This window comes from Bos taurus, chromosome 7 (assembly GCF_002263795.3).
Source record: "Bos taurus isolate L1 Dominette 01449 registration number 42190680 breed Hereford chromosome 7, ARS-UCD2.0, whole genome shotgun sequence".
NCBI classification, from domain to species: domain Eukaryota; kingdom Metazoa; phylum Chordata; class Mammalia; order Artiodactyla; family Bovidae; genus Bos; species Bos taurus.
Genome location: NC_037334.1, coordinates 106525150 through 106551834, shown reverse-complemented (window position 1 = coordinate 106551834; position 26685 = coordinate 106525150). Strand labels below are relative to the sequence as shown.

At 43.1% G+C, this 26685-nt stretch overlaps 1 protein-coding gene across 2 annotated transcripts in view; it reads left to right on the top strand.

Moving 5' to 3' along the window:
- The window catches only part of EFNA5 (ephrin A5), a 290410-nt gene that overhangs the window by 234449 nt on the left and 29276 nt on the right, over positions 1-26685 (top strand). For both annotated transcript variants that reach the window (XM_024994616.2, NM_001076432.1), the window contains 1 exon segment: positions 3513-3805. In XM_024994616.2, coding sequence (XP_024850384.1) covers positions 3513-3805 — 293 coding nt within the window.

Sequence of the window (26685 nt, the reverse complement as noted above, 5' to 3'; positions counted from 1 at the left end):
TTGAAATTTACATTAGTAAACTAATTTATGCAAATTCAATATGTGAAACAGAAGTGTAGGTTGATTCTTTGGTAAATCATAATCGTTTCTTTGTCATATGCACAGAAGGATATCCGTACTAACTGCTGAGATACTCTCATATTTAAAAACCAGCTCCAGGGACGTCCCTGATGGTCCATTGGTTAAGACTGCGCACTTCCAACGATGGGGAGCAGATTCGACTCCTTGTGGGAGAACTAAGATCCCATATGCTATGTGGCCATAAAACTAAAATACTTAAATTTCAAAAAAAAAGAATAATAAAACAGGGGGAAAAAAAGAAACATCTTGAAAAAATAGGTAAGAAAAAATAAAACTAGCTCCAGAGTGATTCACTTAACACCCCACACAAAGTAAATTATCTCCAGAAAAGGATAACTGGTCAACCCAGTGTAAAGTGGGTATTCGGTCTCATGGTTTGTTTATCAAAATTATAGAAGAATTAACAAGGATAAAAGTTAGAAAAGGTAGCTAAATTTGAGGCAGGAAAACCTGCCAATTGGTAGAATAAAGCAGTCACACAGTGGGTGCGGGCCATGGCAATGCTTTTCCTTTTCACCTCTAAGCCGGGTCGAGGGCTGGTAGAAGCTAAGATGAGCGGCACGTCTTGGGGAACGGAACAACTTCCCCCTTGAATGTCTTTAAAATCTATAATAATAATATAATAATATAAAGTGCCTCTGGGCATTGCCTTCTGCCGCGGCGCTTGTCGGGCCCCGAGCCAGGTCTGTCAGCGCGCACCCAGTGCCGGTGATTCACGGCGGAGCTCCCTTTTATCTGAATGTTGCGGTGTCTTTTCTTTGTACTTTGGCAGTGATGTTACCTTGATGTTCAAAAACCTTTTAAAAGCAGCGCAGGCCTTCCTTGCATCTTGACAAATCGTTGTCTGCCGGTAATGAGGAAAAAAGTAAACGTGCCTTCGTGATCACTGTAAATATAAGGAAATAAGTCCTTCCGAGGGGTCCTTGGTTTTTACAAATGGTTATGTACCTTGAGACCCCCTTACGGAAAAGTGATCTGGCCACCTTCCCTTATTTCTCTTGCAGACATCCGCATGCTGCTTTTCAAAAGCATCGAGAAAGTGGAGTTTCTGAGGACCATTTGATATTTGAGGATAGAATTTAGGATTTTTACATGACATCCTTTCTTCCAGGATTTTTAAAAAGGGAAACCCGGGGATTATTTTTATTTCTGCTTTATGCGCTAACTGCCACTGTTTAAAAAGCAATAGTTTGTTATCTACCCATTTTAATCTGTCCTGTTAATAGTAATGATGCCTTTTATGCACATGTACTTTTGATACCTTTCCTCGTCCGAGGTCTGAAGCAGGCGTGTGAGGTCAGCAAGGTGGATTCTCGTTATTATTCTACTTAACACGTGAGGAAACTGAGGCTCAGGATGGCTTACGACGCTCCTGCTCAGTCAGCAGCAGAGCAAGTCCTTAAATCCTGTTCTGCTCACTCAAAATAAGTAGCTCTACCGCTGTTAGCACAGTGGTGTTTCAGAAGGAATCTCGACTTTGTCGATGAATATTTAGCATCCAGAGCAAAGGTACCAGCATTCACCACAACCTGTCAGAGGTCCTCGATATGTTTGGGGGCCACATTTTAAGGAAAACAGTGGCAAACTAAAAGCCGTGAAGAGGGTCAAAATGCTAGAATGAGGAGGAGTCTGGAAATTCTATCAGAAATGAACAAAGGATTTTCAAGTCTGGAGAAAGCAGGGTCCAGAGACACAGCTGACGTCTCCGGGTGGTTTATGGACTACCTGACGAAAGAGGAATGAGACTTGCTCTCTGCAGTCTCAGGCAGCAGCAGTAGAACCCCTGGATGGAAATCACACAGAGGGAGATTTATGCTCAATATACGGAGAAACTTGCTAACATCTAGCGATGTCCGAAAATGGAAGAGACTAGCTCACCGTTGCTGGGAAGTGTTCTCCCTGAGACTGACGTGAAGATTGTATGACTCTATGGGCGCTGTATTTCAGTGGTAACGTAGTTTTATCATGACCCTCCAAGGGCTCAGAGAAGAATTTCCTCACCAGCTAGAAACAAAGGGCTTTTGTGGCCTTTTCCACCCTGATTTTAGAAAGTTGCGTACATAACAATTCCTGTTTCACACACCATTGGGTCCTGGGAAAAGCTGTTCAGTTGATGGCGAAAGGCACTTTAGTTAAAACGAATAAGCAAAACTTTTCTAAGATAAGAATTGAAGCAGACACGGGGGTGTGTGCGGTGATGTGTGTGTGAGCATACCTTTTAACTCTTTCAGGATGGGGCGGCTGTGGTTTTGCTCTTTGCATTTGACTTGTTCCTTTCCCTGCTTCTCGGTCCAGCCCTTTTAGAACACAGCCTGTGAAGCTGAAAGAAATAAGGGGAAAAGTCATTTGACTTACATGGCTTCAATTTAATAGGGAAAGGGGCAGGGCATCAAAACAGAGAGTGGCTAAAACAAGTTTGTGACAAAGCAGATTTTCCAAGAGAGACACCTAACTCGGATCCAGAGTCTCCATTCTGGGTCTAGTTTAGTGGCTCATTGCTTCATTATTATGCCTTTGGGTTTAATTTGCCTCTGAAGTAGAAGTGTTCTAGGAATTTAATTTTCAACTTTTAAACTTTATGATTCTAATTCTCTCAATTTTATCCCTCTCATTTTCCACATTTTGCATAGGAAATGAAGAAGGCTCTCAGTTATAACAAATACCATTTATTCTTTAAATTATTCAAAAACGTTTATTAAATGAAACACTGCTTTAGAAATATGAAAAGTTTTCTTCAATATATATGTGATTTTAACAAAGAAAGGAAAACAGTCTATCAGTACCTTTAATACTTAAAGTGAAAGTGAAAGGTGCTCCACTGGCAAGGTATTTGGAATAAATACAGTACAATTCCTCTGAAGAATGGCTCGCTGTACTTAAGATTTGGAACAGCAACATGTCAAACTATGCCTCGAATCATCAGTTCAGTTCAGTTGAGTCACTCAGTCGTGTCTGACTCTTTTCGACCCCATGGACTGCAGCACGCCAGGCCTCCCTGTCCATCACCAACTCCCGGAGTTTACCCAAACTCATGTCCATCGAGTCGGTGATGCCATCCAACCATCTCATCCTCTGTCATCCCCTTCTCCTCCTGCCTTCAATCTTTCCCAGCATCAGGGTCTTTTCCAATGAGTCAGTTCTTCCCATCAGGTGACCAGCTTCAGCATCAGTCCTTCCAATGAACATTCATTCAGGACTGATCTCCTTTAGGATGGACTGGTTGGATCTCCTTGCAGTCCAAGGGACTCTCAAGTGTCTTCTCCAACACCACAGTTCAAAAGCATTAATTCTTCCTCAAATCATATGGCCCCAAATAAACACTTGCTGTAATAAATCTTTTTAACCTGAGCATGATTGGAGCCTTCAACCACTGATTCCAAGCAGGAAGCCTTTCCTCCCTGAATAACCGCATCGCTTTCTTGTCCCCACAGGTTCCAGAGGGGTGACTACCACATCGACGTCTGCATCAACGACTACCTGGACGTCTTCTGTCCTCACTACGAGGACTCTGTCCCAGAAGACAAGACGGAGCGCTACGTCCTCTACATGGTGAACTTTGACGGCTACAGTGCCTGCGACCACACGTCCAAAGGGTTCAAGAGGTGGGAGTGTAACCGGCCTCACTCTCCAAATGGACCGCTCAAGTTCTCTGAAAAGTTCCAGCTCTTCACACCCTTTTCTCTAGGATTCGAATTCAGACCAGGCCGGGAATACTTCTACATCTGTGAGTACACAGCGATTTTTGTGTGTGTGTTAGGGGGCAGCTACAAGAAGCCAGACTAATTTTTTTTTTTTTTTAAGCCATGTTTCAGAGAATTGCAGAGAGCTGGACTCTGCCTTACGGATGTCCCCTTGTAAATGCATACACCAGGACCCCTTGATACATTAGCTGGAAATTGGGAGCACAAATTAGATTAAGGCACAGCGCCTCTCCCTGTGCGAAGCTGCATGTCAGCCTGTTCAGTGAACCACTGCTGACCTGTGTTTCTTTTAAATGAAAAGTGCTGGGACTTCCCCAAAGCTCAGGAAAAGAAAAAGAGATTCCTGAAAGAAAAATTAAAGGAAATAATTCAATTTACACAGCTTGAAGTCATCGGATCTCTTATTCAGGTGTCACCAATATCCTTTCAATCATCACATGTTCAGGGAGGAAGCCAAAGCTCCTGCACACGTTGGCACGCTGACGATAGATTCTCTCTTTGCACCAAGGAGAAAAGACAATTATTAAGAGCAGCTGTGCCTTTAAACAGGAAAGAGCGTGAAGAAGTATCTAGAAAGGGTTCCCAGGGAGCTGGTATAAGTAAGCTGTGAGTGTTAAGAGACTCTGTCCTGAGAGACCTCTAAAACTTTCCCCGCAGACCTCTGTATTAATCACGTGGCCGTGGCCTGTATTGTCCGCCATCCCACACACCGTTGTGTCTTGAGGCTACATACTGGTCATATTAACACTTGTCAAGCCTCACTGTGCACAGGTCACCTCGGAATCTTGCTATCAGGCAGATTCTGATTCAGGGGGTCTTTGGTGGGACCCGTGATGTGGTGTTTGGAAAGCTTCCGGTGATACTGCTTTGGTCCATGGACCATGCTTGAGTTAGCAGGGTTGTAGGAATACCTAAGTCAGGCATCTTGCTGTGTGCCTGGACTTGACTTTAACTATATCAGATACTTAGTGCGAGTCGCTCAGTCATGTCCAACACTTTGGGACCCCATGGACTGTATAGTCCATGGCATTCTCCAGGCTGGAATACCAGAGTGGGTAACTATTCCCTTCTCCAGGAGATCTTCCCAACCCAGGGATTGAACCCAGGTCTCCCGCATTGCAGGTGGATGAGATATTTAAGGTATCTGGGCTTGCCCAAGTGTTCTGTCAGCTGAAGGTAATAAATGTTCAGGGTACTTCGGTCTAAAGGACGTGTGCTGACCAGCTTTATCATGGCTAAGAAATTTGGTGAGGGGGATGGTGTGCAAAATTAAAAGACACTCTTTCCTCAAAGAGCCACTGTCTCATGGGGAACAGACTTGTAAGCCGGCAGTGAAAGTGGAAACGGAAAAGTGCTGAAGGCCGGTGAGTGCCGGGAGCCGTGGGAACCAGGGGAGGCGGGGCCTCACCTGCTTGGGATGATCAGGAAGTGCTGAGCCAGGCAGGGCCTCCCTGCGTGCTGAGCTGCTTGTCACTGCAGACGAGATAAAGAACAAAATGTTCCTGGTTTTCTGACTCACTGCTTCAACCCCAGTGTCCTCCCCCGCAACCAGCGCCTCACCCACACTTTTTAAACCTACAAGGATTTCTAGCTCCTCTTCTTCTCCAGAAAACAGAGTTTTTTAATAAGCCGGATTTCCCCATCACAAGGGCACTCTCACTTATATTGCAGTTGAATTTAAAGAGGAAATTGAACAGTACCAGTTTTATTATTTCAGTACATACTTCAGTCGTTAGTCATGAGAAAACATGTAAAAGTCTTGATCGTTATCTCACATTCAACCCATAAAATAAGAAAAGGAATATTGAGTCCCACAGATGGAGGACAGGCCAGCACACAGTGAAGCCACATGTCCTCAGGCCGCGGGCTCTTGCCTCTTGCTGATTTTTTTCCTTTGTGAAAGAATCTCATTCAGCAAATGAGAAAGAGGAAAAAGGAAGACTTCAGTTGTGGGACAGCAACTCATTAATCGCCCAACTCTAAAATATCATGCTGATGCAAAAGGGAGCTATTGCCGGGTTCAAAATTTTCATACGGTTTCTTAGATTAGCCAACAAAAGCAAAAAGCAAAAATGAATAGAGAACACTAAGATGGGAGACATACTCAACAGCTAAATGGCTGATTGCATGATTATTAGAAATTACAGAATCCACTGAGGTTCATAAGCAAGATGTTATTATTCAAATACACCCGTGGTGCTTATGACTGGTTTTTCCTCATTTGTGGTTAAATTCAATATTTCACTAAAAATCATTATGTGTCTTCTATAACATTCATTTAACGGAGTCATTTAACTGTCAAGGGCTCCTGTCAAAGTAATTGTTCAAAATGCTTCAAAATATCAAGAGCTTCTTTGCTCTTCAGCTGAGTTTAACCTGAATTACTTTTTTAAAAATGAAAGGTAAAATAGCACAAAATTAGCAGCAAAAAGATGTTCATTTACAAGAGGTGCAGTGGCCTGGTCGTTGGTTAAATTGAATTTTCAACCAGGTTTTAGAACCAGAAGTGCTTCCTTCCCTGTCTTTTTAGTAGGAAAGGGTTTCCTCCCTTCCTTTCACTGCTGAAAGTGGATTTCTTGCAAATGTTTCATATACTGTGGTCGTAATTAAACTAAAGGATTCTTAGGGGAAGATTGGCCCTTGGTTGAATTTTCCTGTCTCCTAATATGCGTGGAATGAACACGATGATTGGGAAACGGCTCTTTTCACACTTATTACCTTACAAGGGGCTCTAACTGCTGATCTCAGGAGCCAGTCTGACTGCCCACTTGTCATCTTTATAAAATGTCCTTACTAGGCCGGGGGCGTATTTCAGCTCCTCAAGGCCTTAAAATCCCTTCCAAGTTTTCCAAAAGAAAAACGCAAGCTATACAGTGTTTTGGCAGTCCCGCTGCAGGCTGCTGGAGGAAGGTTCAAGCTCAGAGGTAACTGCAGAAGCCCAAGATTCAGGTCAAGTTTGGACTGGGGCGGGGGCAGGGGGAGAGGAATATTTCATAACAGGAAATCCACCCACAACTTCGATTCAGGACACAAATCGGAGTGTTCTTATCAAGTTCTGCTTTATTTCCTTCTTAATTTCTCTAAGTTATACAAATTTAAGAAAATACTGTAGTGGGAAATATCTCACGGAGTTTCCTGTTTAGGTTAAAAATAAAAATACCCTTCACGGGTCTAGATCCTTTATTTGTCCTAAGAACAACTGCACCACAGCTTCCTTTCCATGGGAACGGGCAGTCTCTACTAAGTTGTTGGAATCACCAATAACTGGTCAGGTAAACGAAGCCTGTCTCCTCAATTGGACAATTACTGTTTTTAATCTACAGGAGGGATTTTGGGAAGAGTTTGACACACTAGAATAGAGAAGGTCAGTTTTTTCTATCAGTTTATCTATAGATTTGCAGAACTGCCCATCAATAGATGATGCCAATAGTCTTTTATATAGACTTCCTAAGGCAAAGAGTTATTTTAGAAACTTCAAAAACACTCCCTTTAGAAATGATTCTCATAAGCATTAACCATGAGGACATGTTTGAAAGAAGTTTTGTGTGGCTATTTCTAAATCAGACCAGGCGAAGGGGAATAAATAAGACCGTGTAGGTTATTTTCATGAGTCAATAGAACCGCTGATTTTGAATGTCCTCTTTGATAAAGTGAGGAAAACTGAGTACTGAATCCTTGTCTTGACCTAACTAGGTATATAATCTTGGGCAAATCATCTAATCTCTCTAGATTTTTAATTCCACATCTGTAAAATAAAGAGGCTGTGATACATGATTTAAACTTCCTTCAGTTCAGTTCAACCGCTCAGTCGTGTCTGACTCTTTGTGACCCTGTGGACCACAGCACGCCAGGCCTCCCTGTCCATCACCAACTCCCGGAGTTCACTCAAACTCATGTCCATTGAGTCAGTGATGCCATCCAACCATCTCATCCTCTGTCATCCCCTTCTCCTCCCACCTTCAATCTTTCCCAGCATCAGGGTCTTTTCCAATGAGTCAGTTCTTCCCATCAGGTGACCAGCTTCAGCATCAGTCCTTCCAATGAACACCCAGGACTGATCTCCTTTAGGATGGACTGGTTGGATCTTATTGCAGTCCAAGGGACTCTCAAGAGTCTCCAACACCACAGTTCAAAAGCATCAATTCTTTAGCTCTCAGCTTTCTTTATACTCCAACTCTCACATCCATGCATGGTCACTGGAAAAACCATGACTTTGAGTAGATGCATCTTTGTTGGCAAAGTGATGTCTTTGTTTTTAATATGCCGTCTAGGTTGGTCATAACTTTTCTTCAAGGAGCAAGCATCTTTTAATTTCATGGCTGCAGTCAGCATCTGAATGATTTTGGAGCCCCCCAAAATAAAGTCAGCCACTGTTTCCACTGTTTCCCCGTCTATTTGTCATGAAGTGATGGGACCTGATGCCATGATCTTAGTTTTCTGAATGTTGAGTTTTAAGCCAGGTTTTTCACTCTCCTCTTTCACTTTCACCAGGAGGCTTGATGAAAACTTCCTTGGAGCGTTAATGTATCATAGGGTCTGTGCACTAGGGTGGACTCAACATTGGTAAAATGGCCTAGTGCAAAGCCTTACTTAGTAGGTGTTCAGTGAATGCTAGTGAAAGGGGTATTTTTAGGGGAAAGAAGGAGTGGAACCGCAGACTAGAATTACTGAACTAGATCTACCTCAGCCACCCGGTCCGAGCCGCGTGGTGTGTGGTCTTGACTAGTGCAGCAGGCTCCTGTTTGTTTACACCACACACACACACACACACACACCCTCCACATCACTGCACTATTATACACACACACACACACACACATCACATCACTGCACTGTCACACACACATACACCAGCCACATCACTGCACTGGTAGACACACACACAACACACACACACACACACACACACACACACACCCTCCACATCACTGCGCTATTTTACACATGCACACATACACACATCACATCACTGCACCGGTACACACACACACACCCTCCACATCACTGCACTATTACACACACACACACACACACACATACACACATCACATCACTGCACTGTTACACACACATACACCAGCCACATCACTGCACCGGTACACACACACACGTACGCGTGCGTGCGCGCGCGCATGCGCGCCACATCACTGCACTGTTAAAGCGCTCCAGTGACTTCCTGTCTGACCAAGACAAAACCCAAAGTCCACACCTGGCACACGAGTCCTCCAAGGCGAGTCCTCTCCGCACCGCGGCGTCTGGACTTCTCCTGCTGCCGGCTCTGCCTGTTGTCTGTGTTCCGGCCGCCCTGTCCCCGGTTCCGCTTCCCTGTCCAGCGCCCCGAGCTCAGGATCGTGGGCCTCTACCCCCTCCTGTTGGAGGCTCTCTTCCGCCCAGGCAGCCTCCCTTGCTCTCACTGACTTTGTTGTTGCTGTTGCTCAGTCGCTCAGTCGTGTCCAACTCTTTGTGACCTATGGACTGTAGCCCACCAGCCTCCTCTGTCCATGGGATTCTCCAGGCAAGAATACTGGAGAGGCTTGCCATTTCCTTCTCCAGGGGGTCTTCCTGACCCAGGGGTCAAACCTGTGTCTCCGCGCTGGCAGGCGGATTCTTAAGCTCAGAGCCACAGGGAAGCCCCTCACTTGCTTTAGGTTGGGTCAAAAGAGGTGTCCGAGAGGCTATTCTGACTTCTCCGTATGAAGATGATGTCCGTATCAGTGTCTCCACTCACGCTGCTCTATCTTCCCTCAAGCACTTATCACAGTGCATGTTTATGGCCGTTTGTTCGTGGCCATTTCTGCTGTATGTCATCTGTCGTATTGTTTGGTATGTAGTAGGTGATCAGTAAACAAGGCTCACTGGTGTTCACACAGCACTTCATGTTTCAGGCATGGTTGCAGACGCTGCAGAGGTCTCAGAACCAGCACTGTGCGGTCCTGTTCTTATTTGCCATTTTACCCGTGAAGAAACTGAGGCACAGAAAAGTGACATAACTGGGAAAAAGTTCATGCTAATGAGAAGTAGCTGATCTGAGAAGAAACTAAGTGAATAAACAACTAAAAGGAAGTGAAGAGAGAAAGCCCTAGGTCTTAATATGCTTAAGGTCTTAAAGAGAAAAATATACTTTATATTGTATTTTTAAAGGATTAGAAATGATTAGCACTAGTGTTTAGAGAATCTTCCTTTATAAATTCTACTGGAACCCCAAATTGGGAAGTACAAGATACATTTTAAACACATTTCTACATTTTCAGCTCTCCAAAGCATACTCTTCCATCTCCAAATGATATTTCAACTGTATCTTTCCAAGTGGTTGACCTTTTTAATACAATAACTTCAGAAGCCAGAAAAGTTGTACTTTCAAAGAAATACTTCTTAAATCCACTCAATGTTCAGCGTCCAGACTGAATCATGATTGCACACTTGATTCAGGAGGTGAGTGATTTTTAATGAGAGACCTGGTGGTTCAGTCGCTCAGTCGTGTCTGACTTTTGTGACCCCATGGACTGTAGCCCACCAGGCTCCTCTGTCCATGGGATTCTCCAGGCAAGAATACTGGACTGGGTTGCCATTTCCTCCTCCAGGGGATCTTCCCAGCCCAGGAATCAAACCCGGGTCTCTTGTATCACAGGCAGATTCTTTACCAACTGAGCTATGAGGGAAGTCAGTGAGAGACCTACAATAAGGAAAATAGATACCACTTTTTAAAAAATGATACTAAAAAGGCACAGAATTCTAGCATTTGCCATATCTAACGTATAGCTGCAGAGAAGGCAATGGCACCCTACTCCAGTACTCTTGCCTAGAAAATCCCATGGACAAAGGAGCCTGGTGGGCTGCAGTAGAGTCGGACACGACTGAGCAACTTCACTTTCACTTTTCACTTTCATGCATTGGAGAAGGAAATGGCAACCCACTCCAGTGTTCTTGCCTGGAGAATCCCAGGGACGGCGGAGCCTGGTGGGCTGCCGTCTATTGGGTTGCACAGAGTCGGACACGACTGAAGCGACACAGCAGCAGCAACGTATAGCTGATCTCCTTCAAAAGAAGATACGTGCAGGAAAGACAGTGCATAGTCAAAGCACTCAGATGGAAACCAGAAGTTTCTGAGACATTATTAGGCAACACTTTTCCTAAGCTTATTGGCAAGTAAACTTGAATACACATGATGCTTTAGCTTTACTCCTTTATAACTGATATGATGATAGAAGTATGGAGCTGGAAAATCTCATCAGTGAAAAGAACTTTCATGGAGCTGAAGCTGTCTGCTCAGGTCTTTTTGGTATACATATATATATACTGCTAAGTCGGGTCAGTCGTGTCCGACTCTGTGCAACCCCATAGATGGCAGCCCACCAGGCTCCCGCATCCTTGGGATTCTCCAGGCAAGAACACTGGAGTGGGTTGCCATTTCCTTCTCCAATGTGTGAAAGTGGAGTCACTCAGTCGTGTCTGACCCTCAGCGACCCCATGGACTGCAGCCCTCCAGGCTCCTCCATCCATGGGATTTTCCAGCAAGAGTACTGGAGTGGGGTGCCATTGCCTTCTCTATATATTTAATTAGAAAATCATGAGGGCCATTTATGTTATTATGAGCATCATTCTTAAATCCATACTTGAATGCATGTGGTTAGCTGCTAGTTCTCTGCTTTATGTTCTTTAATTAAAAGTTTATAGTCTTAAGCTGTGAAGTAATTTTAATATGTACTATACAGTTTTTTTAAACTGACAAAAAAAAAAAGAAACCTAAATTCTGAAGAGATATCTTATTGAGATGATCAAGATAAGTTTCAGAAATCATTTGATTGTACAAGATAGTTACAGACTGTCCTTTACGAGGTGTAGCAATATTCAGTCAATCCAGAGAATACTAACATAGAGAAAGTGCTTCACTTGCCAACTGGAAATGTTCCAAAAGCTTATTTACAGGTGAGCTGTTTGGAACTCAGAGTGCCATTTCTTCCACAAGTGTTTCTAAAATCAGGCAAGCTCACCATAATGTGGAAAATCTGTTGAACCATAATATTGATTTAAACCTGTATATTTTAAGTCAAAAATAGTAGAAAGCAGCACATAAAAGTGTTGATTATTGTTTAATGAATAAATACTGCAGCAGTAAACCAAATAAAACAAAAAAGTGATTAAATTTTCTCTTAGATGCTATTGTTTGAGAAAAGGAGATAAATTAGAAGCATTAGGTTTTGCTATGCCCACTGCAGCAGTTCCCTACTTTCCTAGTAAGTTGTTTTGTTCATATGCTGGGGATTATACCAAAGGAGGGGGTATATAATACATCAAAGGAGAGGGTGGATCATGGCTTAAAAAAAAAGAAATAGCATAGACTCTAGTGAATGTACCCTTGGGCTCCAATCCCTCTTCTATATTCTTAATTGCTGTGTAACTTTGGGTAACTTAACCTCACCAAGCCTCACTTTCCTCATCTGTAAAATGGGTATATAATAATAGTTTTTATCAGAGTCAATCTTACTTCCAAGGTTCGATTAAAACAAATTTTTTAAAGACCAGTTGACTACCAAAAGGATGACTTTAATCAATGTTCAACAGATTTTGCACCCTTTGAAAAGTTACAGCAAGCTGAAGAACCCTGTTTGACATTTTAGTTTAATAAAAGAAAACCTCACAAACACCTTGTAAAAATTCACATTTTAAGTCCATGCAGTAGACTGTGAAGGAATACTACGCCAGGATTACATATGCCTAAGGAAGTCTTCATCCCTCTTTAGAGGTCTGGTTTTCCAGCAGCTTACTTTAGTAATCTACATTAAGAATTATTTTGGTCTTGACAGTTCGCATGAATCTGCCTTTCTTTCGAGTTGTTCTTATTGAAACAGAAGAGTGTCAGAATGGCACATTGATCAAAGCAGGAAGTAATCTTTTCCCGTCTTTTGTAGTCTTTTGCTCTTGGATGGGGGGTGACCTGTAAGGACAGTGTCCTTTCTTAAAGTGAGCAGCTCAGCACTTGCTTCAGTGTCAGTGTGTGTCTGTGTGCACTTCTGCTTTTATTATTGAAAAATGTTTTTGATTACCGGTCTTATTTTAGCATTAAAGGTTCTAGCACATACTTCAGCTGAGATTCAAGGGGCTTATGACAGAAGTTTCCAGGACTATGGGCAAATACTAATTCATCTCCTGAATTTTTTTTAATTTTGTGGCTCGGATAATGGCATTCATGAGGCATATTTATTTTAACAGGGAAGGAAGTTAAGGGTAGTGTTAGGAAATTGACAAATTTTAAGATTTTCTAAAGTGGAAGATAATGAATATGGCACAGACATCAAATAATAATTGCTCAGATATAGATACAGAGTATATCTTAGTTGCTAGAATTTAGGGATTTTTCTTAGGTTTAAAAAAATTTTTAATGTACAAATGAAACCATTTCCCCCCACTTAGACACTAGAAGTTTGTCTGGGATTATATCAGACTTCTGTCTGAAGATAGTCATTATATTCCCTTTTACACTTCCAGAGGTCTTCAGTGAACCTGCAAAAATGCACCTTTTTATTTAAGGAATGACTTTAGAGAATTGTGTCTGTTTAAAGTTGTCCCTAGCCATCTTTTAGGAAAGCTTGAATGGCTTTCAAGGGCTCTTAAATGAAGGTTAAATAAAGAACCTAAAACAGGATATTTAGGGACTTCCGGATATTCCTCTGATTTAATTATAAGTTTCTCTTATGAAAATGTTGTTTGTTGCCAGGTTAACCTTCTGAACAAGCAAGAATGCTGGGTGTCCGCTCACGGATGGCTGGAGCGTAGAGCCTTCCCCTGGCTTGTTTCACCTGGTCTGAGTGAAACCCAGGGTGCAGGAGGCAATTAATAGCAACAAAGGATATTTAACAGCACTTTATTATTTTTAAAATTCTTGGCAGTGTCACTTGACTAAGTGGGGAGAATTTTAAAAAGAAACGTATGCCCTATTAAATGACTGAAGGATGAGATCCTGTTAAAGAGAATCAGAGAAATTGGTGCTGGGTTAGTGAAAAAGGAAACTGGGGCAGACATCACTGCTTAATAGATTTTGACTTTGGGACCGTTTTTAAAGTTCGCAGAGGGAGCCTTAAAAGCTCTTGAATAATTGGGGCTTGGTGGCAATTCACGGGATCAGCCATAAGAAGCAGGAGACTCATAAGAATTCTTCTCATTGCTTGAATTTTTCAAAGACTGCGTCATTCAGATAAGAAGCTCAAAAACAAAATAATTTGTGCTTCTTTTGAGAACTTGAAATGCTACATTACGAGATGGAGCGGGGTGGGCGGGGGGGGGGGGTGGGACATGTCGCGTTTTAACCTCCTAAAGGGGAGGAAGGAATTATGTCACCTTTTGCTTCCTTTTACCCCACTGAGACTAAATGCTGATGTGGAAATGGATGAAAGGATTATTCTTTCTAATCCCTAAATGTCAGAAGTGGCCGCCTCTCCGAGAAATAACGCACCTGATTAATTGTGTAATTTCACAGGGAAGCGCTAATTCTCGGCCTTATAAACATGTAATGTACTAATTTGGTTTCTGAGTTAACTGAAAACAGTTTAATGAGCTGCTGTATCGTGTGTATGTGCAGTGTTACACAGAGCAGACGCCGGGAGAAATGGAAATAACGCGCCAGTGACACTTGGAATAACAGTGTTTATACCCCATTGACTTTGGGTTGTCAGCATGCTATTCTCTGTGTTTCCCTTAGTAACTTATTAAGGCAGCTGAACTCCAGTGTGCTGGTGTCTAAGTGTCATTTGTTGTAAATTGCACAAGCATGCACACACCAAACGCATAGTCAATCTTCAGGAAAAAAAAAAGCATTTCCTCCTATAGACTACCAAAATATTCTCCATGAGGCATGCACACAGAGTGAAAGGTGACTCAACATGGGGCGTGCTGGAAGAACAGCATTCTGGCCTTCCGTTCAGAAGAAATACTATTTCTACAGATTTTCCCACTCATCTGTTCGTGCTCTATTTTAACAGAATGGTCGTGTAACTCTTGGTTTGAAAGTTGTCAGACAGCCTCACAGCAGGCTTATATTATCTACAGAGTTCTTTATGAGGAAATATAAATCACCACAAATGAGACTTTTCACAGCCAGAGATATGTAGGAATTTGTGTCAGTGCTTTGCTGGCTTGCTGAAAAATATCTCTAGGCTCCAAAGCTCTCTCACAACTCATCCCCTGCTCTCTACACTTTTGGGAAGCAATTCTCAAAACTTGAGATTTATGGTCCAGAGAGCTGATGGTGGCTATAAAGTTTTCTATTTTCTCTTTTCTTTAATATTAATGCAGAGAACGAGGCATTATCATTCATTATTTTAGTTCATGAGTATCCTGTGGGCTTGAAATATGGTTTCTGAGGATATGGCTTACCTCTGTTTAATGGGGGAGATATGTGGACTTTGGCAACAGGCTTCTTTTCCATCAGATATTTTTAGGCAGGTGGTAGAAAGTCCGCCTTAGGAACAGAACTTTAGTATATGGGCTGTATCCAGTTTTAGTTTTAAAATGTAAAGCTTTACAAAATATTAATTCATTTGGAGCCCCAAAAGTAAAATGTCATGAATTGGAGAATAGCCAGCCAGTCTATTATTGTTAGGAATTGGAATTTCAGTATCTTTTCATTATACTATTTTCAGAGACGTGTGATATTTCCAACTAGTTTTTATCTTCATTAAGGTTAGGTAAGTTTTAGTTTATAGTTAGCACTCCCTTTTACACCCAGATCTTTAAAAACAGTATTTCTGAGTCATTAAGAAAGAATATATATAATGTTTTTAGTTTAAATCTGTCCAGATTACAGTATCTGCAATATCTGCTTTCTAAGGGAAACTCTTTTTTTTCCCACACTTTTTAACACATTTTTTTTTTCAGTCAGTTTTCTCCCTAAATACATGATCACAGGCTCTAAGATCCGAGTTGATGATGTTTCCCTGTATGCCTTGCTGATCTGTTTCACTGAGTCCTCAATCTTCAATTCAGACTGTCTTGCTTTATAGTAGGCCTTATTTAAGGGCTTCCCTTGTAGCTCCGTTGGTAAAGAATCAGCCTGCAATACAGGAGACCCGGGTTCGACCTTCAGGTTGAGAAGACCCCCTGGAGAAGGAAATGGCAACCCACTCCAGTGTTCTTGCCTGGAGAATCCCATGAACAGAGGAGTCTGGCGGGCTACAGTCCATGGGGTCACAAGAGTCAGACACGGCTCATCTACTTAGACTTATATGTAAGGAACAAATCTAAACAAGGAGTGTATCACTAGGTGATTTTTTTTTTTCAACTTTAAATAGATTGCTTAAAGGTCTTGCTATATACACTGGGAGTAGTTGAGTTCAGTCAATTTTGAGACCACGTAATGAATATTGTAATGATCTAAATAAAGTTTAGAGACTTTTTTTTTTTTTTCATTAAAAAAAGAGAAGATTGTGTCAAGAGGAAGATACATGTGAAGTGCTGATTTGACAGGCCAGATGGAATTCAGGTCTCAGGGCTGAGATACTATCCAACTTTAGTGACCCACCTGCATGGGGGGCGGGTAGGGACATAAAAAAGCAGCCTTTTGCTAAAGACTCACTTGGACGTTGACTGATAACTGCTCCCCTAACTCTTGGGATAATCATGGTGATAGTGACTTAGCATTTATTGCAAATTTGCTATGTATATGCCAGGCACTGTATCAAACACTATACATGTCTTAACTCACTGAATTCTCGTCTATAAAGTGGGTACTATTATTATCCCCCTTTGACAGATGAGGAGATGGAGGCTGAGAGTGATTAAGTAACTTGCCTGAGGTCATGTAGTCAGCAGTGAAGTCAGGATTCAAACCCATGCAGTTTGACTCCAACGTCTAAGCTCGTTACTCACTTACGTCTTGAGAAATGCTTCCAAAGAAGCGAAAAAGAGGCAGGTTTGAAGCACCCTTGGCAAGTCATCATGTACGTGCCATCTGCACCCTGGAACTCAAGGCAGACTCAGCTCTAAAAATGGCTAATGTCACGCACAGTGAGGGATGTGATCCCTGAGTCACATACTAGGAGGTTTACGGGTTTGTAAAACAAGGTAGGGCGTTACTGAAAGTGACGACATAATAAAATGTCACTCATTCTCCCTTCTTCCATTGGAATGAAGACACTGAATGATTCGCAAGACTGTTGAAAGTTCTGCATCTCTTTGGTACCCTGAATCATTTTTTCAGAGAATGAAATTTGATTAACAGATTCAATAGCAGTGTCGGTGCTGCTGGATATGATACAGAGCGCCATGAGCCACTGCCTCAACAGGGCAGCTTGTCAGCAGGTCAGCGGGGACCGCCTGTTGCCTTCCTGTGTCCTTAAGCTGCACAGAGGCTGCAGTGACTGTTTGCATTTTGTGAGTTATGTCTGCTGTTGCTATCGTTGTTATTTAAAATGCTTGGAGAAGGCAATGGCACCCCACCCCAGTACTCTTGCCTGGAAAATCCCATGGACGGAGGAGCCTGGTGGGCTGCAGTCCATGGGGTCGCTAGAGTCGGACACGACTGAGCTACTTCACTTTCACTTTTCACTTTCATGCATTGGAGAAGGAAATGGCAACCCACTCCAGTGTTCTTGCCTGGAGAATCCCAGGGACGGCGGAGCCTGGTGGGCTGCCGTCTATGGGGTCGCACAGAGTCAGACACGACTGAAGCGACACAGCAGCAGCAGAGCCTTTCACAGACTTGGTTATCACACATTTTTGCAAATTCAAGAAAAAGGAGTAGAGACTCTACGGGAGGAAGGGCCACCTGGAGGACTTGCAGCACTTGCAGTCTTTAGCAGGAGGTTCGGGAATTGCCGCAGGCGTGGGCTGCCCCCAGACTTTACACAGAAGGTGCCCAGGCTCTGATTCTCAGCGGTGGTCCTCAGAGCCGGTGGGGAGGAGGGTCAGTCCGCAGATCTCTGGAGAACAAGCTTCTCGCAGCCCGTGGGATTTCCTCTGACCTGCCTCCAGCTCCTGATAAGGAAATCAGGACAGCAGAGACTCTGGGATCAGTGACAAGATGGGGCTGACTGGGATGGAAGATATTTGGAAAATAAAACTGGACAGGTTGAGCCACATTATGGAGGGCCATTATGTCTGGTCTGAAGAATTTGGAACTTACCTAGCAGGCAATGTTTCTTTTCCGAATCTGTGCGTTTCCCCTGCTTCTGAAGGGAAAACTCACTTGGGCCTTATCATATCGGAGAAGGCAATGGCAACCTACTCCAGCACTCTTGCCTGGAAAATCCCGGGCCTTATCACATAACCACACTGAAATAATAAAGCATGCAGGCTGGTTATCTGGTATCAGCCAGCAGGCAGTGCTCGCTCATCCATCCCACGCGTGTACATGTGTTGTCTCATCCATATCTTATCTCCACTATGTGTTAGGCGCCGGCGTTACCCTCATTTTACAGATGAGGAAACCAAAGACCCACAGGTCACATAACTTGACCAGAATCGCACCATCCCGGTGCAGCGATGGCCGCGTTGAGCGTCCGACTCCAACGTTCATGCTCATAGCTCTTTTCCGTGAATGGCAAGTAACGTTTGGAAGCTTATTCCATAAACAGTAGCAGTGCTTATGAAAAAACTATTCTCATCTCTGTTGTTTCTGTGTGGTCTTCAGCTTGTTTGCTATAGCTGCAGGGCTTTAGGTTTTTTTTTTCTTTACATAGGCTTTAAAAAAATTTTTTTTTCAGTTTAAAAATTTTAAATGTAAAAATTAAAAAAAAATTTTTTTTTTTAAACCCACTCTAGTTGCTGAGCGCGGGAGCTGCTCTCCAGTTGCAGCGCACGGCTACCCTTTGCAGTGGCTTCTCTCGTTGCCGAGCAGGGGCTCCGGGACTCGTGGGTTCCGGTAGCTCTGGCGTGGGCTCAGTAGTTGCCGCTTATGGGCTCTAAACACAGGTTAATAGTTGTGGTGCACGGGCTTCATTGCCCCATAACATGGGGGCCCCTCCAAACCAGTGTCTCCTTTTATCAGCAGGCAGATTCTTTACCCACTGAGCCACCGGGGAAACCCTGCATAAGCTTTCATGATGTTTTTGTTAAGTGAAATCACTAAACCAGTAACATTTTCTGGATTACTAATTTTATCAAATAGCTGAATTTCTGGCCTTTTGATGTGATGTGTTAGTTTATTAGTGAAGTCCACTTTAGAAGATTCATTGTAGCTCTTTCCTAAAATATTTATATTAAAAATGCTATACAAATCCATTTGTCAAACTTTGACTTGAGCTGTCAGTCCTTGTACGTCATTAAACTTGCAGAACATCTCCAGGGGCTACAGAAGGGTATATCTCAGTGTTCTGTGTTTTTTTCCTGTTAGTCCGCCCTTCAGTACTCACCGAGCTGTGCTTCCCCATCAGGCAGATGCGGGGGCACCGTGGAGTAACAGCAGACAGTGCTCGGGATCTCTGTCTTCCAGGAGCTCACAGTCCAACAGGAGATAAGTGTATCCATGAAAATGATAGCAAAAAAAAAATCGCGAGATTGACACTGTCCATAAAAAGAGAGAGAGAGAGAAGACTTCGTGAACAGGAAGACAGTAAGGATGTGACGTGCAGTTTGACAAGGTGGAATTCAGGTCTCACGGCTTAGGATACTGTCCTAAGCTGAGTCACCCACCTGTGCGAGGGGTACAAATGCAGACTCTTGGAACCCACGTCCAGAAAGTCTGACTCATTCAAGTTTATGAGGTTTCATTTGCAATACGTGTTCCAGAAATTTCCCCTGAAGGTGATATTTGTGTCACACTTAGGGAACACAGGCTTAAAGTGAGAGCAGGTCGGTCTGAATTCGAGACATAGAAGAAGGGGTATTGGAGGATTTGAGAGAAGGAAGCAGCCGCATCAGGGTTGAGAAAAGGCTGTCTTTGTTATATGAATGTTTGTTTAAACCAGGGAACTCAGAGAGAGACCACGCTAGTCCTGGTCTAAGATCAAGACTAAGATAAACTAAGATTCTGGGAGTAAAGCTCACTCACTGGGGTCATAACAAATTTCTCCTTCTGTCTTACAAAGCAAACTGTCTCATTTGCTTCATCCACAAACAAGATACAATTTCAACCAGGCTGATGCAAACAAAAACCGGGTAACCCTTTGGGGTGTTTTTGTATTTCTTACACAATTATAAAAATTTTTGTTATAAAATGTGTTCCTTTTGCAACGTGGTAAGCTTTGTAAAGTGAGGATAACAATCATAAAGTCATATAAAAATAGGAAACAGGCATGATATCCAGTAATAAGAAATATTCATTTTGGACCAACAGTTTAGAAGAAAAGTGTGTGCCTGGGGAGGAACGAAAGAATAGTGAGCAGTTTTGTAATTTTCTATTGATATAACGTGAGGTTTTTGGAAGGTACAGTGAAGAGGTGGGTGCCTATTGTCTGCGACCTTTCCTGCTTGTCAGTTTATGTTTTCTTCTCCCTGACGTTCAGTTAGAGTCTGATGAAATCTAAATGGAGTCGTGATTTGGTTTTGATGAAAGGTCAACAGTGCTGGATGTTTAATCACTATTTACTACGTGTATACTGAGTTAGCAAAATTTTTTTTAACTTTCTGGCTGCAGTGTGCAGCCTGTGGGGGTCTTAATTCCCCAACCAGGGGTGGAACTGTGTCCACTGCATTGGAAGTGCAGAGTCTTAACCTCTGGACTGCCAGGGAAGTCCCAGCCATCATTTTTTAACCGTATAATATATTCTGATTCTTAGAAAATGAGACCATTATTTAATAGGTTCCTTTAAAACATATTATTAAGTGTAGAAAAGCAGATGAAAATGAGGACATCTGTGTCTTGAGTCCATCGCTTCTTAGGTGTGTTAATTTGGGCAGGAGGATTCAAAGCCTTGCCCTCAAATTTGCTATAGACGAATGAGTTAAAGGGCTGGTTTAATAAATGGTATTCTTAATATTGATATTTGAAAGGCAATTAGTTACTTTCTGAGTTTCTGTCAAAATTAATGGTAGCTACCATGACAAGTTTTTATGGGTACTTTAAATTATACATTTACATGTGTCAAAAATAGTTCCTCTCATCTACTAGTTTGAAATACACTGGTGATCAGAAATAGCTGACTCTCATTTACTCACAAGGGCATTTTTCTCACACTCTTTGCAAAATCAAATATGACGAAAATGTATTAAATCATTGACTGGGGTTCATTTAGACTGTTCTACAGGGGTGAAGAGGCAGAAATACCAGTCTGTCACTTAGAGAACCATTCTTTGGGTCCTGTCCAAGTCTGCAGTGGTCAGTTGAATTCGTTCAAAATATTTTCCAGGGCTAACTAGAAAATTGCTTTACCATTAGCAGGTTTTATGCACCTGTGTTTTTTTTTTTTTTTACCCCCATAGAGTCTCATACCTGAGAAATATGGAGAAATGTTCTTTTCCTAAATTGAAAAACTCAGCTGTGGTCTAAATGAAATGGGATAAATTATCTTTTTCACAATTATCCATTAAAGGAAGAATTAGGATTAATATTAATCACAGATGTTTCATCAAGTTTTATTATCAACCAGATTGACTGCCAAAGTGCTTTCTGGAAGACATTCTCCCTCCCTCCCCCACCTGCTACTGAGAACAAACTGTTATTATGGGTCCTTAGAAAAAGATTAATGGTTTTGGCAATTTATTTGAGGAAATCTGTATTTTACTGTGCGTTCCACTTCAGCCCAAGGAGTCTCTGAAAAGCATGGCTTGTCAGCTCCTTGATAAAACTGCACAGTGAAGTCACAAGAGAGCATAATCCGTTCCACCATCAGAAGCAGATCAGTAAGGAGTCCAAGGTTTATGTCACCTGACCCACAGTTTTTTAAATTCTGGCAGGCCTTGTTTATAGATAAGCAAAGTGCCTAATCTAATCTTAGTATACGAGCAGCCATATTTTTACCCATCACATTTCATTATTATGTCCACTTTCTTTCTGGAATAATTCATCTTCACTGCGTGATTCTTATAATAATTGCAGATATTTGATAATGCCCTTCATCCATTTGCAATGTACCCCATAGATGAGTAATTCATTAAGGTTTTCCACTTGTAAAGAATTTTTATCAATTCTACCTAACTTTAAAAAAAACAACTCTTTCTCTACTGCTGCTGCTAAGTTGCTTCAGTCGTGTCCGACTCTGTGCGACCCCATAGACGGCAGCCCACCAGGCTCCCCCGTCCCTGGGATCCTCCAGGCAAGAACACTGGAGTGGGTTGCCATTTCCTTCTCCAATGCATGAAAGGAAAAAGTGAAAGTGAAGTAGCTAAGTTGTGTCCAACCCTCAGTGACCCCGTGGACTGCAGCCCAGCAGGCTCCTCCGCCCATGGGATTTTCCAGGCAAGAGTACTGGAGTGGAGTGCCATTGCCTTCTCTGCTTTTTCTACTAAAGAGATTATTTCAACTGAAGACCTCAGGATGGACAGAAACCAACGCAATGCTGGGTATCTAGAACTTGGAAACAAGTACATAATTAGATATATCTTATCAAGATCCAACCATTAGATTTTCTCAACTCTAACATTTTTCCATTCCTTGAATCACTTGACTCAGGATGCACAATTTCTGGGAAAAAGGAATTTGATTGGCATATATGCTTTTTTTAATGAATTTATTTTTTTTTTAATTGAAGGATAATTGCTTTACAGAACAGTGTTGGTTTCTGCCAAACATCAACATGAATCAGCCATAGGTATACATGTGTCCCCTGCCTTTATGCTTTTCCTTTGGAAAGAATAAAAAGCACTTAGCCTGGAACCCCACCAAGACTGCACAGAATAAGGAAAGAGGAGTTCTTCAAGCGTTTGTTGTTGTGCTTTGGTTTTTAGCCTGAGGAAGACAGGAGTGACGCCGAGGAGATGGGAGACCACCACTGGCCAAAACAAGGGTGTATTTCACTGCGAACAGTCGTGTGGAACATGTGGAATTGTTCCAAAGGAGAGGAAACCTACGCAGTAAACCCTTCAAGTGCAATAGCGGCAGAGCATCAATTTCGCATTTGTACGTCTAGTTGGTTGTACACTGATATTTTATCTTTGTCTAGTACTTTTGCAGGCTTTACTGTGTTCCCAGCAAATTAAAAAATGTGACTCATATTTTTCAGTTAGGATTTCTCTCACATTTAATTGCTTTTCTTTCTCTTAATGGAGATAATATGAGGAAGCAAAGACTACACCAAAAAAAAAAAAAAAAGGAAAATACCCTATTGACTTTCAGCTTTATTCCACTGACATCAACAGAATACAAGAAATGCAGTGGAATCAATGAAGTCCCATGTCTGCAACTGTCCAACTCTAGTCAGACTGAGTCAGATAACTGAGTCTGTGTCTTCAAATGTAAAATAAGGGGGTTGGGCTAGATTGCAAGGAACAGGAAAATGATTAAGATGTGACAATTTCTGACAACCAAGCTTTAAGTGTTGGAAATTCTGAGTTAAATAAAATTATTTTTTCTTTCCTGCAAGACTTCTTGGGGCCTTAAATGTTATTCCATGAATTGTATCTCTCCAAGAAGGGTGATACAATATATATTGCTCACCAAACTTACTGGATTTAAGAATTCTTTTTCATTGGAGCATCTTGAGGGACCTGGCTTGCATGGGAAAAAGCTAGATTATTTATAAAATCCCATTCAACTTTAAAATATACTAAGTGTATACTTCTCCTGGGCTTCCCTGGTGACTCAGATGGTAAAGAATCTGCCTGCAATGTGGGAGACCTCTGTTCGATTCCTGGGTCAGGAAGATGCCCTGGAGGAGGGCAACGCAACCCACTCCAGTATTCTTGCCTGGAGAATCCCATGGAGAGAGGAGCCTGGTGGGCTACAGTCCATGGGGCCGCAAAGAGTGGGACACGACTGAGCGACTAAATACACGCGTGGATACTCCTCCTAGCCGTGAACAGTGTGAAATACACAACAACGTTTATCGTCCAGCCCTCTCTGCAGACTTGCTCTGCAGTTGAATCTGCATGCTTGCATCTCGTCCTCTCTTGGAGATGAGCGACTATGGGCTAGCTGTTTCTTCCTTCAAGGATTCATGTGTCGAAGTGAATTCTGCCCCTTAAATTCCTCTGGCTATTCCTATGAGAGCTGCTTTAAGTTTTACAATTAACTTTTGCCGCTTTTCTGGAGTCTTATTTCACACGTACCTCCAAAGCACGAAAGCGGCGCCGTGACGAGATCGGGCAAGCGGACCTGCTTGAGGAGTGCTCACTGTGCGTCCGCTGTGCGGGCTGCCTTTCCTGAGACACGCCTGGCCTACAGTCTGCGTTGCTTCTGCCCTGCGTTGTTTCAACTGAGCCTCATCCCACTTTGATGGGCCAGGTCACGGTTGTCTCTGAGGACGAGCTACCTTACGCAAGCAGCTCTGCTTGTAAACCCCTTCTCAAACCATCTCATGCCCCCTGATGAAAAGATGAAGTGAAACGTCATGAAGGACTGGGCAGAGGGCTAGAGGGAGCGGGGAGGCACTCTCACTAACACGCCTTCAGAGTTGGTCCTGAACACCAATAATCCTAATTTTGCAAGGGAGAACTAGCCAGCTTCACACGCTCCCGTCCAAGGTAATAGGCTCTTTACCTGTGTCTCTGGAGGTCTTTTCACCTGATAGTCTTCCCTCCTGCTTGACCACGTGGCCCCTCCAGGTGGTGTCCTCGCCTCCCACTCATGAGTCCTTCTGCTCCCCACAAAACCACGTGCAAAGTGTCCCTGGAGCTTTGAATCACGAGGCTCTGCTCGCTGGGCCAAGAGAGTCTTTGGAAGCTGTTCTGGGATGGAGCCCTATAGGGACTCCCTACAGCAGTGATCCCAAAACTAAGGTGAGGCGTGGTCCCCACCTGCACGCTTCAGCCCTGGGTGGCCTTGGAAAGGTGAGGCGTGGTCCCCACCTGCACGCTTCAGCCCTGGGTGGCCTTGGAATAGGCATTCAGTGAAGCTTCTCAAAAAACGAAGATCATGGCATCTGGTCCCATCACTTCATGGCAAATAGATGGGGAAACAGTGGAAACAGTGGCAGACTTTATTTTGGGGGGCTCCAAAATCACTGAAAGTGGTGATTGCAGCCATGAAATTAAAAGATGCTTGCTCCTTGGAAGGAAAATTATGACCAACCTAGATAGCATATTAAAAAGCAGAGACATTACTTTACCAACAAAGGTCTGTCTCATCAAAGCTATGGTTTTTCCAGTGGTCATGTATGGATGTGAGAGTTGGACTGTGAAGAAAGCTGAGTGCTGAAGAATTGCTGCTTTTGAACTGTGGTGGTGGAGAAGACTCTTGAGAGTCCCTTCGACTTTGAGGAGATCCAACCAGTCCATTCTAAAGGAACTAAGTCCTGAATATTCACTGGAAGGACTGATGCTAAAGCTGAAACTCCAATACTTTACTTTGGCCATCTGATGTGAAGAACCGACATTTGAAAAGACCCTGATGCTGGGAAACATTGAAGGCGGGAGGAGAAGGGGACGATAGGGGATGAGATGGTTGGATGGCATCACCGACTCAATGGGCATGGGTTTGAGTAAACTCTGGGAGTTGGTGAAGGACAGGGAGGCCTGGCATTCGTGGGGTCGCAAAGAGTTGGACACAACTGACAGACTGAACCGAACTGAATCGAACTGAAAGCTTTTCAACTGCCTTGCGTCTGGTACCCCCTTCAGATTGGCAGGCGGGCCAAAAGGCCCTCACTTAACCTGCTCCCCTGGAGGCTTTTAATGACTTTCTGCCCAAGTTTGATTGGGCGCTTTGGTTCAAAGCTGATGGAACCACTCCATCCCACATGGAGCCTCCAGCCCCCATCTATCAAATCCTTGCTTCTTCCTTCAGAAACCTGGTGATAACTTTCAGATTGTGTATCACACTCTGGAGAAGGACATGGCAACCCACTCCAGTATTCTTGCCTGGAGAATCCCAGGGACAGAGGAGCCTGATGGGCTCCAGTTCATAGGGTCGCACAGAGTCAGGCAGGACTGAAGCGACTTAGCACACACACTGTAAAATTAACGGCCTGCGGGCAGGGACTGTGTCTCTTCTGTTTATTGTAAACGTAGTGGCCCGGGGAACAGAAGCAGTGACAGATGAAGAATGAAAATCTACCTCTGTGAGAGCTTAGGGTTTTCAGACACAATGCACCGCGGCTTTGACAGCGAGGATTCCTGCTTTCTGGAATGGCTGATTGGTGCAGATTTAAAGAATCTAAGACCCTGCAACGTAGTTTTTTAAAATTATCCTTTCTATTCTAAGTGGAAGTTTAACCGAAATGGGGTAGAAGGAAATAATTAATGTTGACTTTATCCCCTTGAGGAAAATCTGAACAGGTCTATATCATTTTACACAAGCGTGGCATGTGAAAATTAGGATTTTACAAAAGATAAATTGCAGAGAGTGATCACTCCTTTGACAGAACTGGAGTTCTTTTCAGTAGCCCTCGAGCCGTTTTTCCAGGATTTGATTTCTAAAAATCCAGTTTACCTTTACTTTTCAGGATCAAATGGGTTGCGAGGAGCAAAAGTAGTTGAAGATTTTGAAAAGATAGCTACTGGGGATGGCAAGAACCTTTCTTTGAGGGTGGGCTGGAATCCCAGATGCCCGAGAATCGAGGTCCAAGCTCATCAGCGTCTTGCTCAGTGAGCTGGTGGCGGAGGACGGTGCGCCTGCCCGTGTGGCCATCACCTTGGCGGAAGCTGTACATGTTCATCCCGTTTTATGCTGTGCAGAGAATAAGGGCTGGTGGCTACTTAGGAGAAATAACCGTTCTATGACTTCATTAGTTTTTCAAATTAGTATCAGAGACAGCTCCCACTTCTCACCACTCTGCTTTCTGGAAACAGAACCATAAAGCAGAGGGTTGTAAAGTGCCTCCCATTTTCCTCCAGGACTAATATCTTAATTGAGACCGCGTCTCTGACCGCATATTTG